The sequence below is a fragment of the Tachypleus tridentatus genome, chromosome 2 (genome assembly GCF_004210375.1).
Source record: "Tachypleus tridentatus isolate NWPU-2018 chromosome 2, ASM421037v1, whole genome shotgun sequence".
Classification (NCBI taxonomy): domain Eukaryota; kingdom Metazoa; phylum Arthropoda; class Merostomata; order Xiphosura; family Limulidae; genus Tachypleus; species Tachypleus tridentatus.
Window position 1 is genome coordinate 29,126,562 of NC_134826.1, and position 19,015 is coordinate 29,145,576.

Consider the following 19,015-nt stretch of genomic DNA (forward strand, 5'->3'; position numbering starts at 1 on the left):
GAATGTTTTTCCTGATGCCTGGCACCATGTTGTTGTCCTACCTTTCTCTAAGTGGGAAGGAACCTAAGATTCCTTCAAACTACCATCCAATTGCTTTGACGAGCTGTCTGTGCGAGACTTTAGAGAAGATGGTTAATGGTCATCTCATTTGGTTCCTTGAATCAAACAACTTCCTCTCATCCACCCAGTGTAGGTTCCAATGACAACACTTCCACCCTGGACTTGAAATGTCCATCAGAGAAGCCTTTCTCAAAAAACATCTTGTATCAGTATTCTTTGACATTGAAAAGGCTTATGATACAACATGAAGGTATGGAATTTTGCAAGAACTCCATATGTATGGTATGGGTTATGTGGCCATTTGCCAATTTTTAATTTTTTTTTTTAATGGACAGGAGATTCCAAGTGCATGTGGGTTTGACACTTTCCCCTTCTTTTCTATAAGAACTTGGAGTCCCTCAGGGCTGTGTTTTACTCCTCCCAGAACCTGCTCCCATGTGCAAATACACATTGTATTTCTGGTCACACTGGACCTACTTGCAAGTAAGTGATTTAGTTTTGTTTGTGATGTGGGCCTGTCATCATATGTAGCTTATACTTAAAACTTATATGTCAGTGATGAAGAAATAAATCGATGAATTGTACTTTGAGTTATTTTCACCAAATAATCGATAAGAATCTGCTCAATTACACACACTGTTTCAATGTGACTTTATATAAGTACTTGTTATTCTTATTATGGTCAAATATTATTTTAGTCATCTCTAAATAACTGAAATGCTATGAAACCACTGTCAGTGACTTCATGAACTTAAAACCACAGAATATAGTTGAATACAAACTTGAACTATGAAATAATATTGCTTTCCTATAGTCAACCACTTAAGCGTCCAATTATTTATATTTTTAAAATTGAACTTAGAGACTTTTTAACAGTTTTTACAATGTACAGCAAATTATAGTAGTTTAAGCAACCCACTACAGATTTTGTTTGTACAGAGAAGTACTGAATCATGTCTATTAATGAAAGCTAACTTCAGATACTATGTACAAAACAACTAATTTATTAGAACATTCAGTTCAGCTTTCAAATGGTACAGTTTCTGAGTAATATACAGTAATTTAATTCTCTCTACAATAATTAACAATGTACTCAGAAACTTAAAGAATTTATTTAAACAGGGAATGCTCGTCGAACAATGATCTCCTTTTCAACTGAACTAGTAGAATAGACATCTAGCACCCACAACATTTCTTTCTCATGCAATTCCACTGCTGAAGACTTTACAACTTCAACCTCGTCCAAGCTTACAGGAAAGAAAAACACAAACTATTTGTCATATGATGTAAATTCAAATGTTCCTAAATTACTTATTAAAACTTTCTTCCTCAAAATCAATGAAAGAAGGTTATTATAACTGCTTTGTTAATAGATAATTTAATCTTTGGCCTATATTAATGTAATAATTTTGGTGGTTTCATCAAGGGAAATTGAAAGAAGGTATCAAGAAAGATGGAACATCAGCATGATGGCTGATTACTGCTGGACATAAAAATGTGATGCTCCAGACTGAATATATGAAAGAAGAAACACAATATGTAATTTTGACACCAAAAGACAGATTCCACATGTGAAAAAAATCAGGGTGAATGAGGATGCATATTTGTTTCACATCAATGTTCTCTTTAATTGGTATTCTTATAATAAATTTGATCTATGTAAGAAATATATCTTAATTTGTAAAAAATCCTTACGATATAGAAAAAAAAGGAATATTACATTTAAATTGGTGTAGCTAAATTGTGAAAAAATCCATCACTAAACCTGAAACAATTTTTATGAAGTTTATATTTGCAAGCCCATGCAATTATACAAATGAAAATTATATTGGAGTGATGATACTTAAGTATTAAAGTGAAAATATAAAAAAAAATACATAGAAAAGCATTTATATGCTGTTAGACTTCATCATAATGGATTTTAGAGAAATTAGTGACAAAACATCTTAAGTTACACAGTAAATTACAGTCTTAAAAGTAACAGTTATAAACCTAGATATTTTTGCTCTCATTATCCTGTTCATACAGGTAATGGAGCTAGCATATAAATTGCATGGATACTTCAGAAGGTGAGTTTTACTGAGTATTTCCAGAAGACCACTTGAAGTAACCACTTCCTTAATTCCCTTCCTTGCATTTCTGCTTTATTATAAGAAATGCCTGATTTGAGATAATGTGGACTTAAGGACCCATCCTTATTTCTTAATTTATTTACTTTTACCTTGGATTACTTTCTTTGCACCAGAAGTTTTTGAATGGACATTAAACACAACAGGCCATGTATCCTTGCCATGTACAGATCTCACTTTCACATATACCTTTTTTTACTATGGTACTTTAACCTTTCTAATGCTGTAGTTGATATCCCAGTTTATTTTTTCTGGTTATCTTCACTTTATGTTCAATCAAATGGGAGGAGACACAGTTGCATCAATGCTCTCACGTTTAGGTGTTAAAATTAATATACTGGTTATGTAGTCTTTATTGTACAGTTTTCTTGGCTTTGAATCATTTAAATAATTTGGTTCAGATGGATGTTATATATTCATTTAAAAATTAACAGTTTACATGATTAGTGAAAAGTAAATGTACCAAAATTCTATTGAAGACAGCACTTACACTGTACAGTAGCTATCACAAATTGTATGTGTCAGAAGCCCTAAATACTTGTTAGATATACAGCCAAATGTAAAAAGTATTAAAACCCTGAGATTATTTTTTAAAGTATAGCCCTAAAACAAAATTTTATTGCATAGCAGGTACACTCAAATACATATACAAATTTTGTATTTCTTTTTTTTATTTATGGTAAACATATTAACACCTATTGGCTACTCTCTATAATTTTGAACTGTTAATCAGAGGCAGATAGCAAGTAAAGGAGTACCACACAACCAATCATTCAAGTTAAGGGATTATGTACTACTTTTATAATACACTCATAACCTAAACTACAGGATTATTAAAAAACGTAATTAAAAAGATGAAAAATAGGAATCTTTGCAACATAGTACTGTTTCCTTATTTTGACTCCACATCTATAAAGCTGTGATATTTAGAAGTGTCAAAATAGGGATTTGTAGATTGAAAAATGAATGTCAGCACTCTCTCTCAAACCTTAAACTTATTTACATTTTTTGTAATTGTATTTTCACTTCAAGCTGCTTGTTTTATTTCTTTATTATCCCTCTCTAGATTAACAATTTATTTTAATCTTAAAGTTTTAGTATTTTTTATATCCATTACTGGCATACATCTTTATGATAGCAATTCCGTTGTATTAGAAACAGTAAAATTTAATAGAATACATAGTTGATGCATGATGCTCTTTCAGAAGACAAGGACTACCTGTAGACAAGATGGTTATTTCTCCTGATATCATTTCCAGTGTTATTATTTACAACGGTATTGCATATATGATCATTATGATGCATGGTAATCTATATACCTCATGTTATGTATATGTTTGTGAAATATATACAAGCTTGTCAGTTAAAGAATATTACAGGAATGTTTTCAAATGAAACAGTACATGAAAAGAGAATGTAGTGCAAGAAAGAATTATGAGAATTAAACAACATATTAAGGCTGGATATTAAAAAATAGTACTAATAATTATTAGAGATAAAAACTTTACCTTGCAAATAAAGAAATAGCATAAGCATATTATGATAAGAAAAGGATATTTAAATTTTTAATACTAATGTTGCAGGGGGCATGACCCAAGGCAAATACTCTAAAGTGCCTGCTAGAATGATCAGCTTTATTGAACTGCCATGCTATGGGGTAATCATGGTTAATAATCAAGATGTCACTTAAGTATTTTTGTGTATATTCAGCTAGCACTTAGTTGGTTTCTCCTATGCAGGTGTGATCACAGCTGTTACAAATAATACAGTCAAAGAAACATTTAAATCTGCAGGAGAAATGGTTATTCACAGAATACACTGATTTAGGGCTTCTAACACATTCTGTGATCTTTGACTGAAATTATCATATTTACAAATGAAAGAACTTTGTTCCTATGTTTCTCAGAAAAAAAACAAACTATGATAATATTCAGGAATTTAATAAAATTACACTGTGCTATAGTAAGTGTTTTATACTATTTTTCATTATATCATATAAACACATGTGAAGAAAAAAGTAATATCCCCCACCTCTCAAAGTGTCATACCTATATTTTGAAGAATAAAGCCAGAAATCATTCTTATCTTCTGGTTCACAAATGCTGTAATTTCCACTAAGAAGGTTTTGAAGTGTGGGATATGGGCTTTTTGCTGCTTTAGGAAACATGAGGCATCTGAGGTTGTACAATGTTGAACCACTAGCTAACTCTAAGACATAGTAGCTGCTGCATGACACAGGAATACCTGGTGAAAAAATACAACAAAATGCACTTACAGCAGTACAAAAAAGATCAAAATCAGAAAAAATATATTTTATAGATCTTCTCATAGGTGCTCTATAGATATGACTTTTATTCAAACATGCTACCAGCAGCACACAGCAGTATGTCTGCAGACTTACAATGCTAAAATCTGGGTTTTTGTACTGGTGGTTGGCAGAACACAGATAGCCTATTGTGTAGCTTTGTGGTTAATTACAAACAAGCAATTATTCAAACACACAACTATTAAAAATACCAGCTGGAGTAACCATACCTCAGATGGAAGTTATGCAAATTCATGATTAATGAAAGGTTATTTTAGGACATGATTTTAAAGTCGTTTCCTTCATTAGTAATTTTAAAAATCCTCCAAATGCCCACAAAAAAAAAAAAAAACAAGTTGAAACTATAAGTTTGCATGTATCTCCTACTGGACCCAACAAACCTTCATGAAAATTTGGTGAAGATTCATCTATAGTGAGGGGCAAAGTAGTGGTTGAAAAAAGAAGCAATAACACTCATAAAAACCACAAGATGCAAAACTGACAATATGCATTTATTTCCCCATGGACATACAACTGACAGTACTATTACACTTATGTAGATGGCACCAATATGTTAGATCCGTACATGATGTATTCATAACGTATTCTGCACCCTGAGAATGGAGAAAGAAGTTATCCATCACAGGAAAATCGTAATCCCTATTGTACATTGTATAATAAAAAACTTTTTCCAGTATCATATAAGCACGAGTTCAATTACAGTATGATATTCAAGTAAATTGGAGTAGAGTATGCTTTAATATTGATGCTACATCACATACCATAAAATATACTGGAAAAAGTCCATAATAATATATATATTATATTAATATTATAATATTAAGCACCTATAAAAATATTTAAAGGATAATCCTCAGAATGTGAAAAATAGATCTGAAGCTCAGAATAGAATAACCACACCACTTCTGCACCAGGAATACTCTTTGCTTGTGTATATAACTTCTAAGACAAAGGGCAGAAATTGTGAAGTGTAAAGTGTCTAGGACCATACTTGGTAATTCAACTAAATTCAAAACTTTTTTGAGGGGTACTGACAGTCACACAAGGGTAGGATGAGAATTATACCATCTTCACCTCAAACCCAAGAATTGGGAATTAAGGCCCTCACTTGTTACTGCTTTATTATTCTGTGGATTGCCATCTGGCATTGAAATCAACTCGTGTGAGGACTTGTGTTGACTGGCCACCCAAATCCAAAACCTCAGTTCTAGGAACCAATGTCCACATGAAGGTAAGTTGAGGGGGCTTTCAATTAAAAGGGTGACAGATTAACTTCAGTAGGTATTGAATATGTAACAGGAGACCTTGTCACCTAGTAAGGTGGCAGATCAACTCCATTGTTTGTGTAAAACAATAGCAGAAGGCCACATTAACCAGTTTAGTGAGGAATCAACTCCAATAGTTATGGAAATTGTAACAGAAAGTCACATTTCCCAGGAAAGCAATGATCTGTTCCATTTGTCATGGAAAAACAACAGTAGGAGATCATGTCAATATATACAGTGAGGGATCAGTGGAACTGTTAATGTAAATAGTATAAGGAGGCCACATCATCCAATAAGCTAATGGATCAATTCTGATGATTTGTGAACAACAGGAGACCATGTCATCTGGTAAGGAGATGGATGAGCTACACGAATTGTAATCAGGAGGTCATATCCACTAATAAGGGGACAGATCAACTCCTGTTGAGGCTATGTTACATTTACATTAGCAGAGCACTGTCTCCCTTCTCTCAACTATATGGTTATAGCCAACTTTTTTCATGAAACCCATTCAGGAGGGTGTGTCCCATGATCAGTCACCCTAGTAGCTTGTAACTGGAAATTGGTTATAACTCCCATATGAAGCAATTGTCAGGAGGAAGACACTTTCTAGCAATCTTGTGAAACACTCCATCTTGACAGTAAGTGCATGAAGCCATGGACAAGATAGTGTAAGTCAACATGGCTCATGTTTGGATTTGAAGTTAAAGAATACCTCGTTAGATATCACTCACCACATAGCAGAATCCATGTGATAAAATGGGCAAGAAAGAAAAGACCTTAAAAAAAAAAAAGAGGAGGAAAATGAATAACAATTACTAGATAAAGTTTCACCAAGTCTGTAACATTACCATGAATGCGAGATGAAATGCTGTTGCAGATGAAAGTGCAATGTTATGAAGATATTGGGAAACAAAATTATAGGGCATAGTCCACTTTCCAGCTTATAAAATCTCCTTGAATGGATTTCAAGAATGAGAAGGAAGGAACAATGTGAAATGATGGATTTGATGGAAGAAAACACGGAACAGAGTAAGGGAGAAAGAGAGTAGAGAGAAGTAGGATAAAAGGACCAAAAGGCAGACCCAAATAGTAAGGGTAGGATGAGAAAAGATCCCAAAGTAAGGAGGACTGCCAGGTAAGAAAAAAATGATTGCAGAGAACCCAGGGGTAGCTGTATGTGCAATATAACAATGTACGGTCCTGACCAGGCACAAAAGTCTATCAGAGTCCAGATGAGGGTAAAGATGGGAGATAGAAGAAAAGGAGGAACAACCCCTCCTAAGCTGCCACAGTCTTAGGGAGAAAGGAGTGATTGGGAAAGGAGAAGATAGATAGGATGATAAAGGAAATGTGAAATGTCAATGATAAAGAAATCAGACCAGTGATGTCTGCAGGCCAAGAGAAAGAAATATGTTTTAAGGAACAGATGAAGGAAGAAGCACAAGAAAAGTGGTTCAAATGGAGATAAAGTTAAGGCAGCAAGGGTCTAATTAATGTCCTAATCTGGAAGAGTAAGATGCTTGGGATGCCTCTGTATCTGGAAAGCAATGAGACTGAAGACTCATGTGAGAAATTCTGCCACCCATGCCATAAAAGGCTTGTTGGTAGAAAATTCTGTACCAGCAGACCAACAGTAGAAAATCTTCCACTTCTGCTGGTACACTTCCATGAAGGATGGACACATGAAATTATATAATAAGAAGGCAACTCTAAATGAAATGCCAAATCTTCTCACCAGGGGCCAAACATGCAAATTCAAGACAGGGAGATTGGGTTATAAAACAGGAGATTGAGGTTGATGAAGAAGGGAAGAAAACAGTAGAAGAGGAACAAGTGGTGAGAGGAGAAGATGGGTAATCTCAGAAACCAAGTCTGTGCTGGCCAATAGAGTGCAAAGAGGAGGATCCAAGAAAGAATGGAGTGTACCAGAGAAATCACCTGATGAAGCAATCAGATGGGAGTGTACACATAAAGGTATTTGTGAGACCAGTCCTAGGAGAAGGTATAAACAGACAGAGCCTATGTATGCAGTAAAGGTTACTAAAAGGGCAACTTGGTAATGAGCCCAGTGGCAAATGCATCCAATTGGGAGGGAACCCCTAGAGAAAGTAAATGTCCCTAAAAACCAGAGGATCTGGTGACCACTCCATGGTATAGATTTGGTGCAAGCATAAAAGATGATCCACGACTTGATTAAAAGCACACAGCATGAGACATACAACATAACGAATGTGATAAGAATGGTCCAAGTATAGATGACCCAAAGTCCAAAAACAGATGTCTGGACTGGGTGCCCCTGGGTAATTGATATGAGCAACTACTAGTGATGGGCAAGAGAAAGACAGTACTATAAGACCATTGAATTTTTAAAACTTGAAAACATTAATATGCAAGACAGTTTCATCTGCAGACCAACAAACTTTTGCAGTGATTAACCCAAAGCTGCCCCATCCCTGAAAGGAAGCATCCATGAAGATGTGGATATTTGGATGCAGGGAAGGAAGTGGCATGACAACTGATATATCAACTTTATCTAGTCACCACTGCAGGTAGTCTCTTAGGGAAGGAAAAAGAGGATTCCATGCAAGTTTCCATTGCTTGGGAAATGTCAACTGCAGAGATCTCATATGTGCACAACTGAGAGCAACCAAAGTGGTCATGAAGGACCAAATCCCCAAAAGTGACAGAACATTGTGAGCAGAAAGTAACCAAGCTGACAGAGCATAGTAAATTAAAAATACCCTAGAACATTGACATAAAGGAGAAGGTAGAGTGCAACTGATGTTGGTATTAAAAAAGACCTCCAAATGTATTAGACACTGGGCAGGTGGCAGGACTGACCTCTCAAATTTGATCAAGCAGCTCAGTGAAATTGCCAGAGAAAAGAGATGGTGCATGTTAATGGTTGATGTCTGCTGTTCAGAAGGAGCCAGTTGTCTATGTAATGATGAAATCACATTCACAGAGATGGGATTAATAAGCAAAGACCCAAATGATGTGACAAAGTACACATGGAACTGAAGCAAATCTTAAGGGAAGTGCTCAAAATTGGTAAACCACTCTGAAATGAATGAACCCAAGATAAGATCAAGATTTAAGTGCTCTTGGGATGTGGAAGTAGACATTCAAAACATCCATTATTATCATTCACAACCTTAAGAAAATGCCCATCTCAGAGTAAGAAAGGACTCCATAGTGAACTTGTGGAAAGCAATGAAGAGGCTCAGGAATGATATATTGATGAATGACTTCCAATCCCCAGTTTTCTTGGGGATCATGACAAGTTATGATAAAACTCCCTGTGAGATGGTCAACTGATTCAATAGTCTGCCGTAAATATGAATCTTGAATCACCTCTGACAGGCACTAGTATGTCATGAGATCTTGAAGAGAAATAAAAAATGCTGTTAGAAAATACAGGAGGTGGGGAAAGAAAGGTGATAGTGAAACCCTCTGAAAGAATCTGTGTCACTACCGATCACCAACCAAGGAAACCCAATGAGGAAGAAAATCCAACAGCCAAGCTCCCACTTGACCTGGTCCCATTAAGTAGTCACCAGTACTTTTGGCAACACATGGTGCATCATTGATAATATCAACAAAATAAATTATGAGGATTTGAAAAAGCAGGTAATGGATGTGAGAATAAAGGATGTAAAACAGAAATAGGAGGCACAGTAGGCTCTTAGTGAGGCAAACAGGCCATAAAAATTGTAACAGTGTTCTGTTGGAAGGTTGATGTTACCCACAGCTCAGTATTGTCAGGGATAGTATGAAAGACAATGTCTAAGATAAGGAGTATGATAGAAATCCCTGTGATAATTGGAAGGTAACTTGACCTGAGCCAAAACTAAGTCACTACCTATAAGGTCCCAACAACAAAGAAATCAGGTATGTAAAGTTAGAGCTAAGGACAATATACAAGCTGATGTGAAGGAGAAAAGGTGAAGGGTGTTGGTAGAAAATTCCTCAGAATTTCTGTGGAGAACCTCTGAGAGCAGATGTATTGAAGAAAGAAACCTGAAAAGGAAAGTAAGGGTAAGACAAAGGCAAGAATATTGGGTATGTGTGTGACTAACATTAGAGTTGGGAGTTACCCCCCGAAAGAGATAAGGGACCCAACAATTACTGATCTAAAATGAGTTGTCCATCATTGATAAGAGAGGGTATACTGATCATAGGCTACCAAAGGCACAGCATGCTGATCCATTTATTTAACTGGGAGATAAAGTGATCTGTATAGACCAGAATATCAGGAGAGGAAGGAAATACCAAAAATGGTTCAGAATAATATTCATATAACAGGAGTAACAAACAAGGGAGAAAAGACAAAACACCACAAACCTAAGATACAAAATTTGAGAAGGTGAAGGAAAACCTGTGGGCTAGAACAGCAAATTTAGAAGCAGGAAAAACACAATAAATATCCTTGTCATTCTGAACAATGTCAAGAGAATCATGAGGAGCCTGGGCAATGTTAGGGGACAAAGGTTGACTCATGTAACATTCCATCTCCCAATGTAAAAAAAGCAGAAAGATCCACTTTTGAGTCACACCTGCACCTGAGGCCTGAGACAAAATGTTGATTATTGATGTGATCCCTGAAGCAGTAACACTGACTTTAGAATTCATAACTCTCAAAATCTGCACAAATTTGTCAAGTGTAAAAACAGTGTGACAAGAAAATGTTTTATGGTATGGAACACTTCAAGCAAGAATTATGTGCCACATAGCAAGCACAAAGCAAAAAAAAAAAAAAAAAAGAAAAGAAAATGCCTGTACTCAAAAGTTGCCAAACGAAAAGAGTAGGAGTCACATGCATTACATGAAAATGTTACACTGCTATTGGTTAATAAATGACACATGATGATTCACACAAGAAAGACATTGGAATGTACTAATTCGAACAAGGTGAGGAAGTGCAAGACTTACTTCATACACAAAGAAAAGTTTATATATATAGGGCAGCACTGAACAAGAATAGCTTATACTGTGAGATTGGTAAGTACCATCTCAGAATTCAAATTTTAGGCTTTATTTACTCAAAGCTTTCTCCAGTCTCAATGCTGCAGGCAGTTTCAGGCAATAAGAAACAAGTTTTACCAAAAGAAAAAAAAACAACTTTTGAAACTCATTTAGGAAGTTTGAGAGGTTATGTAAACAAAATATAAAAATTGTTGGATGAAAAAATTTGTGTTATATTCACATCATGAAAATCTCTTTGAAAACAGGATACATATTTAGTTGAAATACTTCAGAAGGAAGATATTTGTTGGCCATATATTGAAAGCAGGGGCAGATTGGGAGCCTAAAATGGCTCTAGTAAATACTCAAAATCAGTATGAAATATATTATATATATATATATACAGCACTAAGACAGTGTAACCAGGTTATCACTTCACTAGCCCAAAGGTCAATGACCCAACAAAATGCTGTCTGATGTCCCAAACCACTTCTGAATGAGAGAGTCTAGTACAGTGGTGCACAAAGTCCGGCCCGTTACAAGTCACTGAGTGACCCACGATTTCCAACGGGAAAGTCAAACATAGAGAGTTTCTGCGCTTAGAGTTCGCACCTGCATGAAGATTAAGCACTATAGAAGAATATGCATTAGATTAGATACTGGATGGTTCCATATTTGTGTCGAGCATTAAAGAAAATTTAATAAGCAAATTTAGTTCATGCATAGGCATTTAATCATTGGAGCAATAACGTAATATTTCCGTAATTACGAAATCTCACGCTTTCCAATTGTTCTTCAAGATTTACTTACGAGCCCTAATTTGATATTATTTTGAAACAAAAATGGCAGCTGATTGTAAAAGAAAAGTTAACAATGAAAACTGGCAGTTTAATGATGATTGGACTGTGCAATACTCTTTTGTTCAATAACAAAAGAATGTTTTTTGTCTGCTGTGTCATTCAACAGTAGCAGTGACAAAAGTATCCAATATAAAGTGTCATTATGAGTCGAAGCATAAAGATTTCCACAACGTTGTCGGTGATGAACAAACAGCTCGAATTGAAACTCTGCAGTTGTCACTGAATCACCAGCAGAACATTTTCTCAAAGCAGTCAGCAGATTTAGGTGCAGCAAGTGAGGTCAGTTATGATATTTCGTTGATGATAGTGAAATCTGGCCAACCGTTCACTGATGTTGATTTTGTTAAGCAATGTATGATTACTGCATCAGAAAAGTTCGCAAGCTACAGACGGTGGCTTTGAATTGTATGACAGTTCAACAAAGAATTTCATACCTCTCAGGAGATGTGACAAGGCAGCTTGCAAATAAAGCAGCCAACTTTGTCCACTTCTCTTTGGCAGCAGACGAGTCAACTGACATCAGTTCAACAGCATAGCTCCTAGTTTTTGTTTGTGGTATATTGTCATCATTTGATATCACAGAGGAACTAATCGGCATGGGTTCCATGAAGGGTTAGATAACTGGGTCTGCTCTATTCGAGGAGACAGTATGACTGTGTAGTAGTGTTTCATTGCATTTCAAAAAACTGGTAAGTGTGACAACTGATAGAGCACCAGCCATAACTGGAGAAAGTAGCAGGCTGGTAGCACTGTTGATGAAGCATCGAGGAAAGCAGAACAGACAGTTGATGAAGTTGCACTGTACTATTCACCAACAGAACCTGTACAGTAAAGAACTTGGTTTTCAGGCACTGATGGCAATAGTGACGAAAATCATTAATTTCATCAAATCACGAGGGCTCAATCACCATCAGTTTCGAAGTCTTCTTGAATAAATTGATTCAGACTATGGTGACCTTGTGTATCACTGTGAAGTTCGTTGGCTGAGTCGAGGGAAAATGCTCAGAATATTCTGGGAGTTGATTGATGAGGTGATAGAATTCCTCAGAAGCAAGAACAAAGACACAGAAGTGATTTCCATGACTGATCCAGCATGGCAAGCTGATTTAGCCTTTCTGGTCGACATGACACAACACTTGAATGATCTGAATTTGAAGTTGCAAGGCAAAAATCAGCTTGTCTGTCAGCTTGCAAATCACGTCTCAGCTTTCAGGACAAAATTGCAGTTGTTCCAGCAGCAAGCAGCATCAGGCAACTTCGTGCAATTTCCCACTTTTCAGTCACAACTACAAAAGAATCAGGACATTGACACACAAGTTTATGTTGGGAAGCTAGATACCTTGATTCAATCCTTCAACTCACAGTTTCATTACTTTGAGCAATGCAGATTGTTGATGAAACTTTTTGTTGATCCATTCAGTGTGTCAGTGGATGACTTGTCAGCAGAATTTCAGCTCAAACTTACTGATCTCCTGGCAGTTCATCAGATGCCTTCTACAATTGACTTGTACAAAACATTGCCTGATACATTTCCTAATCTGAAAGAGAATGCATTTGTCCACACCAGCATGTTTGGCAGAACATACTGCTGCGAACAGGCGTTCTCTCATATGAAATTGAACAAAAACAACACTCGCAATCAGCTGAATGATGATCATCTGGAAGCGGTCTTGCATCTTTCAACGTCAAACATCAAGCTGAACATTTCTAAGCTTGTAGATGACATGCAGCACTATCCATCGCACTGACTTTGTGAATAATGTGTATACTCTTTGATGTGTTCTTAAATGTGATGTCCATCTTGTGTGAAACAACTGTAGTACGATTTTAATCTTCACTTTTTTGTGGCCCACAACGGTTACGAGTAGTCTGTTTGTGGCCCATGACTCAAAAAGTTTGTGCACCACTGGACTAGTACAAAGATACTTTGATATAATTCAAGGAAGGATTAATGGAACAGAATTAAGAGTAAGGCACAGAACAAAGAGGGAGGGATTGGTTTAATTTAGGTAATTATAAGAATATATAAGAAAAGGCCAAGTGTTGAGAAAAGTGAAAAATTATAAACACTTGCTTGAGATACTACTACACTTCACTGATCATCATATGTCATCCTACACAGACTAATCTGTTTGATGTTTTCTCTCACATTAATATTTTGGTAAAAGATTTTTTAATATTATTGTAAATGCTTAATTTCTAAAAAAGCAAAGAAATTGTACAATTCTTTACATACAATTTTCATTAGCTTCCTTTCCACACAAGTTTTATGTGCAAATACTCAATTACAAAATGTTAAACTATATACATTACTAGTTATGTAATTCGCTGATTTACAGATTTTCTTTCTGCCTTATGTAAATTTACAACCACTTTTGTTAAATAATAGTTTATATCACTTGAAGAATTACTTTATTCCCAACATAGTAAATGCTACAAAAACAAGAATACTGAGGAAAAAAAATGAGACAAAAGTCAGATTCTCCTCCAAAACTTTGAATGCAAAAAACTTGATCTCAAGTTCAACAAGTTATTGTTTACATACAGGTTTTCACTTCTGAAATAAAATTCCAATGGATAGTAGATATAAAAATAGGATCAAAATCAAACAGACATTTCAATGAATCAAATACAACACAAAACATTTTTTTACCACAAACCATTCTAATACCCATACCAGCTTATCCCGAGAATACATTTTTACTTCAAGTGGGTTTCTCATCATCATGAATTGCCTTTACTTTAGTTACAATAGCCTCCAACTTCTCCTCCAACCTACAGTCACTACATACAAATTACACATTTTCATTATCAGCATCCTTAAAAGTACATGCCAGTCCAAATTTACATTACATCTAATCAACTTTGAATGCATTACCTGTACTGAATTTAGCAGTTCACTTGACTGATATAGTTCTCAGAATGTCTGGATATCTTGGTGGCCCTTTCAAGACTTGTGGGTTAACTCATCTTTCTTGTAACTAAATAGTGGTATCACAAGCTGGGGCCTCCTACCAGCATTGCTCTAACTCTGTTTACTAAAACATCGAAAATGTCTTTGGGGCATTACTGTTGTACACTTTATTTTACTGTTCAGAAATTGTCCTCAGGTAAAATCTACAATAACATTGCCAATTCATCTCAGCTGACTCCCAGCCACTCAAATTTTGCCAACATCTCCATTTTGTGGCAATGCAACTACTCCTGACAGACATCAAGAAACATGTGCCTCAGATAATTCAATCCTTAGGGGACATTCATTTCACAATGAAGAGGAGATAACTTCCATTCTTATTCTGACCAGTAAAACCACCATCCTACATAAGTTTAGGGATGCCAGCTAAAGTAATATAACAGACAGATATAAGCTATATGGTGACTTGTGACATTTCATCTGCTTTAAGCAGGCATTATTGTAAGATAAAGCTGATGATATTCTGTTCACAATGAAGCTAACTTAATGCAAAATATCTAATATAAAAGTTTAAAAAACTGTACCTGAATAAAGATATATTAATATACTTATTATAGAAGATAACATACTACCAGTTATCAGTTGCTATTATTACCTAAATATGCATTATTAATGAATTATTACAATATCATATTATACTTCTAAAAGTCATAAACTTGCATAGTTTTCTTTCCTTACACTACAAAAAAGTAGAAACCTACTAATAATGACAAAAACATTATTTCTTTAAATCTCAAGATAATAGTGGAAGCAATCTGGTATCTTCTCAAAACATATATTGTACGTACAGTATTTCCAATGTATGCTGCAGACCTACAGATCATAAAAATTATAAAACCAACACTAAAATAACATTATTTTAACTTAAAATTCTATATACATAAATTAATAAACACAAAGCAAAACTAATATAATGAAAACATTAAACAGAAAATAATTACACATACTAAACCATCAGTAGAATGGTCTTAACAATATGTGGGAAAGTATAAATGAATACAATATTTTATTAATAAAATGTACTTAGAATTTTGAGAGTTGTTCAAAAACTGTCTTATATTGAATCAAAAGTGAAATATTAAACAATTTGTAGAAGTTATGTAGTAACACTTCTTTAATGTAAATTTTTGTTTCATAAAGCATTCACACTGTCACAAAATAGTACAAAGTAACATGAAAGAGTACAATGCTTATATGTGTTTCAACACAGTTTTATAAAAGCTGTAAAATAGTATTCTAAGCCCAATATTTTTAAACTTTCAAATTAACTCTACACAGTGTTATACAGATTAAAGTATTTCTTTTAATGTAAAAAGTCTCACATCAAAGTTGATTGAAAGAATATCTTGGCATATCAAAAAAGACAATAATAAGGGTTAAACAAAATGTATATTTAAACCTGATGTATGAAGCTTCGTTATTATATTATTAACAGAAATGCCACCCTATGGGTGACTGTTTGTGGTAGTAATTGCTAATTATAATATTTATACCTCATTGTAAAACGTTTTAAAAAGCAAACATGCAAAGTATTTGAACATGTTTTTAGTCATATGATTTTTTTTTAAGAACTCTAATTTGTCAGTACTACATATAAAAATTACGTTAATAAAATATACACATAAAAATGGCTGGTATGGGAAGAAATATCTCTATGTAGAGGAGTGAAAATGTTTCGACCTTCTTCAGTCATTGAAACATTGTTCGTTCCTCTACACAGAGCTTTTACTAACCTTACCAGCTATTTTTACATGTATATTTTTCTCTACAGGTGGGTTTTCTCATCATCACAAATTGTGAAATTTGTAACTCATTTTTGCTTGTGGTGCCATTAAATACATCAAGCCACATAACATTCATTATTTTGGTCAAGTTCAATGTCATATAACTTAGTATAGTATGTATATAGTAATGTTAATATACAGGTATGTTGAGCTAAGGATTCTTCTAAAGTAAGTGTCAGACTTAACAATATTTATTAACAATAAATTCAATAGTAAATGAACAGCATATATACAAAAATTCTTTATAGAAGGTGATCACAGTTATATCTTTTAAAAATAAGAAGGGAACTGAATAGTTTTAGTTCAATTAGGTCTATTCAGTTGCTTTAAAATCCAGTTGACAGGCCAAACTATTCTTATATAGGTTCAATTACTTCAGAACACTCTTTGAAGAGACAAATTATTCTCCTTATCTCTCTCAAAATTGATAATCTTATTCTAACATATAAACTGTGAGGATTTTCATTTCCATGACAGTAACTTTACATTTAACTTTTCTCTGATTGATCTTCCTTTCTTGTGACTTTAACTTTGTTACTCCCCCACTGGTTGACATTTTTTATACGTCTATCACATAGGCCTTCTAGAAATCTCTATAGTTTCAAAGTTAATGGATGTTTGATAGTCTTGACATCAATGAATAACAAACAATAGAAACTGATCAATAATACTACAATAGTCTTTTATATCCAACATACATAGTTAGAAACATATAATCAAACTACTTCCATTATAGTAAGATAAGTCAGAAAGAAATAAGTTGTAAGATATGGAGTAGATATGTATTTTAACCATTACTTCAATTTTATGTTGTAGAATTAACGTTTACTATGTGTATCTTCATAAAATTTGGCAAATATTTAGTGAGTGTGAAAAGTATCCTGCACACAGAAACTAAGGTTTTGTACTAGTTTAACTAATTATTTCTCTGTGAACAGAATTAGTCCATCTGTCTACACTGAGCATAGGATTTGTGGGTATATGGCCAATATTTATACAATTCCATAAAAATATCGGATTATCGAATTAAAAATAATACTTTAATTATTGATCACTTTTTCACGGATTTACCGCGGATTAACTTGAATGTATGGAGAGGTGTGATTCGGTAACAATGGCGGCCTCCATAAAGCTGACATAGAGAGCGGATAAGGTAGATTAACGGTCGATTTCTATTGTAATATATTTTATTTATTTCCCAAATTAAAGCAAATCCTTTTTAAATATCCCTTTGAAGTTATAAAGACAAGGAAAGTGTGAGAAACTTTAAAAAGCCAGGTAGTAGATTTAATACATCAAAAATTTTGGGACAAGACTTAAGATAAGACAACAGCGGCTTGAGGGATTTCGTGGTTTACTGGTGGGCCTGGCATGGCCTAGCGCGTTAAGGCGTGCGCTTCGTAATCTGAGGGTCGCGGGTTCGCGCCCAAGTCGCGCCAAACATGCTCGCCCTCCTAGCCGTTGGGGCGTTATAAAGTTACGGTCAATCCCACTATTCGTTGGTAAAAGAGTAGCCCAAGAGTTGGCGGTGGGTGGTGATGACTAGGTGCCTTCCCTCTATTCTTACACTGCTAAATTAGGGACGGCTAGCACAGATAGCCCTCGAGTAGCTTTGTGCGAAATTCCAAAAACCAAAACAACAAAAGGTTTACTGGCCCGCGGCTTAATGGCGCTCCACTGTACAATAGAAATCGACCGTTAATCTACCTTATCCGCTCTCTATGTCAGCTTTATGGAGGCCGCCATTGTTACCGAATCACACCTCTCCATACATTAAAGTTAATCCGCGGTAAATCCGTGAAAAAAGTGATCAATAATTAAGGTATTATTTTTAATTCGATATTTTTATGGAATTGTATAAATATTGGCCACAAACACAATAGAAATCACTTCAGTTTCTGAATTAATAGTGAGCATATCATATTGACATGGCGGCCCGCATGTAACACGGGAAGACGAAATTTTACAGGGAAAAGCGAACCATCGCAATGCATTGGTCGTTTGTGTTAAAACGGCACTTGTATAGACTATTCAGATACAATTGACGAGGGCTGTTCAAAAAAAATACGCGGACTGACGTCATAAAACAAAATGTACTTTATTTAGAAGTTACATGTCTGGAACCCCTTCAAAGTACTCTCCTCCATAACGCACACACTTATCCCAACGGTGTTTCCACTTGTTGAAACAGTCCTGGTACGCTTCTTTTGTAATGTCCTCCAGCTCCTTCGTCGCATTTGCCTTAATCTCGGGAATCGTCTCATATCTTCTTCCTTTCAAGGGTCTTTTGAGTTTGGGGAACAAGATAAAATCGCAAGGAGCAAGGTCAGGTGAGTAGGGTGGTGGGTGGGGAAGAACAGTGATCGAGTGTTTGGCCAAAAACTCACGAGTTCTGAGGGCTGAATTTCGCAGCAACGCGGTGCATCTTCGATATTTTGGTCAAAATCTCGTAACAAGATCCAACTGATATCCCACACTCTTCAGCAAGCTCCCTGACAGTCAGACGTCGATTTGTCCGCACCAGGGTGTTGATTTTGTCGACGTGTGGGTCGTCAGTTGACGTGGAAGGACGTTCAGGACGCTCATCATCTTCAATGGACTGTCGACCATCCTTAAAACGTTCATGCCACTTGAAACATGCCGTACGCT

At 35.2% G+C, this 19,015-nt stretch overlaps 2 protein-coding genes across 6 annotated transcripts in view; one reads left to right on the plus strand and one right to left on the minus strand.

The window, feature by feature from the left end:
- MKP-4 (dual specificity protein phosphatase MPK-4) overlaps positions 1-1,395 on the plus strand; it is a 49,673-nt gene extending 48,278 nt beyond the window's left edge. For both annotated transcript variants that reach the window (XM_076481966.1, XM_076481933.1), the window contains one exon: positions 1,183-1,395. In XM_076481966.1, the coding sequence (XP_076338081.1) occupies positions 1,183-1,232 (50 nt within the window). In that variant the 3' untranslated portion in view covers positions 1,233-1,395. The remainder of the gene's footprint in view (positions 1-1,182) is intronic.
- Positions 1,045-19,015, minus strand: part of LOC143240048 (RPA-related protein RADX-like) — a 104,841-nt gene continuing 86,870 nt past the window's right edge. For 2 of the 4 annotated variants that reach the window (XM_076481881.1, XM_076481874.1), the window contains 2 exons: positions 4,238-4,433; positions 1,045-1,307 (listed from right to left, as the gene is read on the minus strand). In XM_076481881.1, the coding sequence (XP_076337996.1) occupies positions 1,175-1,307; positions 4,238-4,433 (329 nt within the window). In that variant the 3' untranslated portion in view covers positions 1,045-1,174. Of the gene's footprint in view, positions 1,308-4,237; positions 4,434-19,015 lie in introns of those variants that run through there. The other 2 variants (XR_013021542.1, XR_013021541.1) reach the window with 1 other exon arrangement.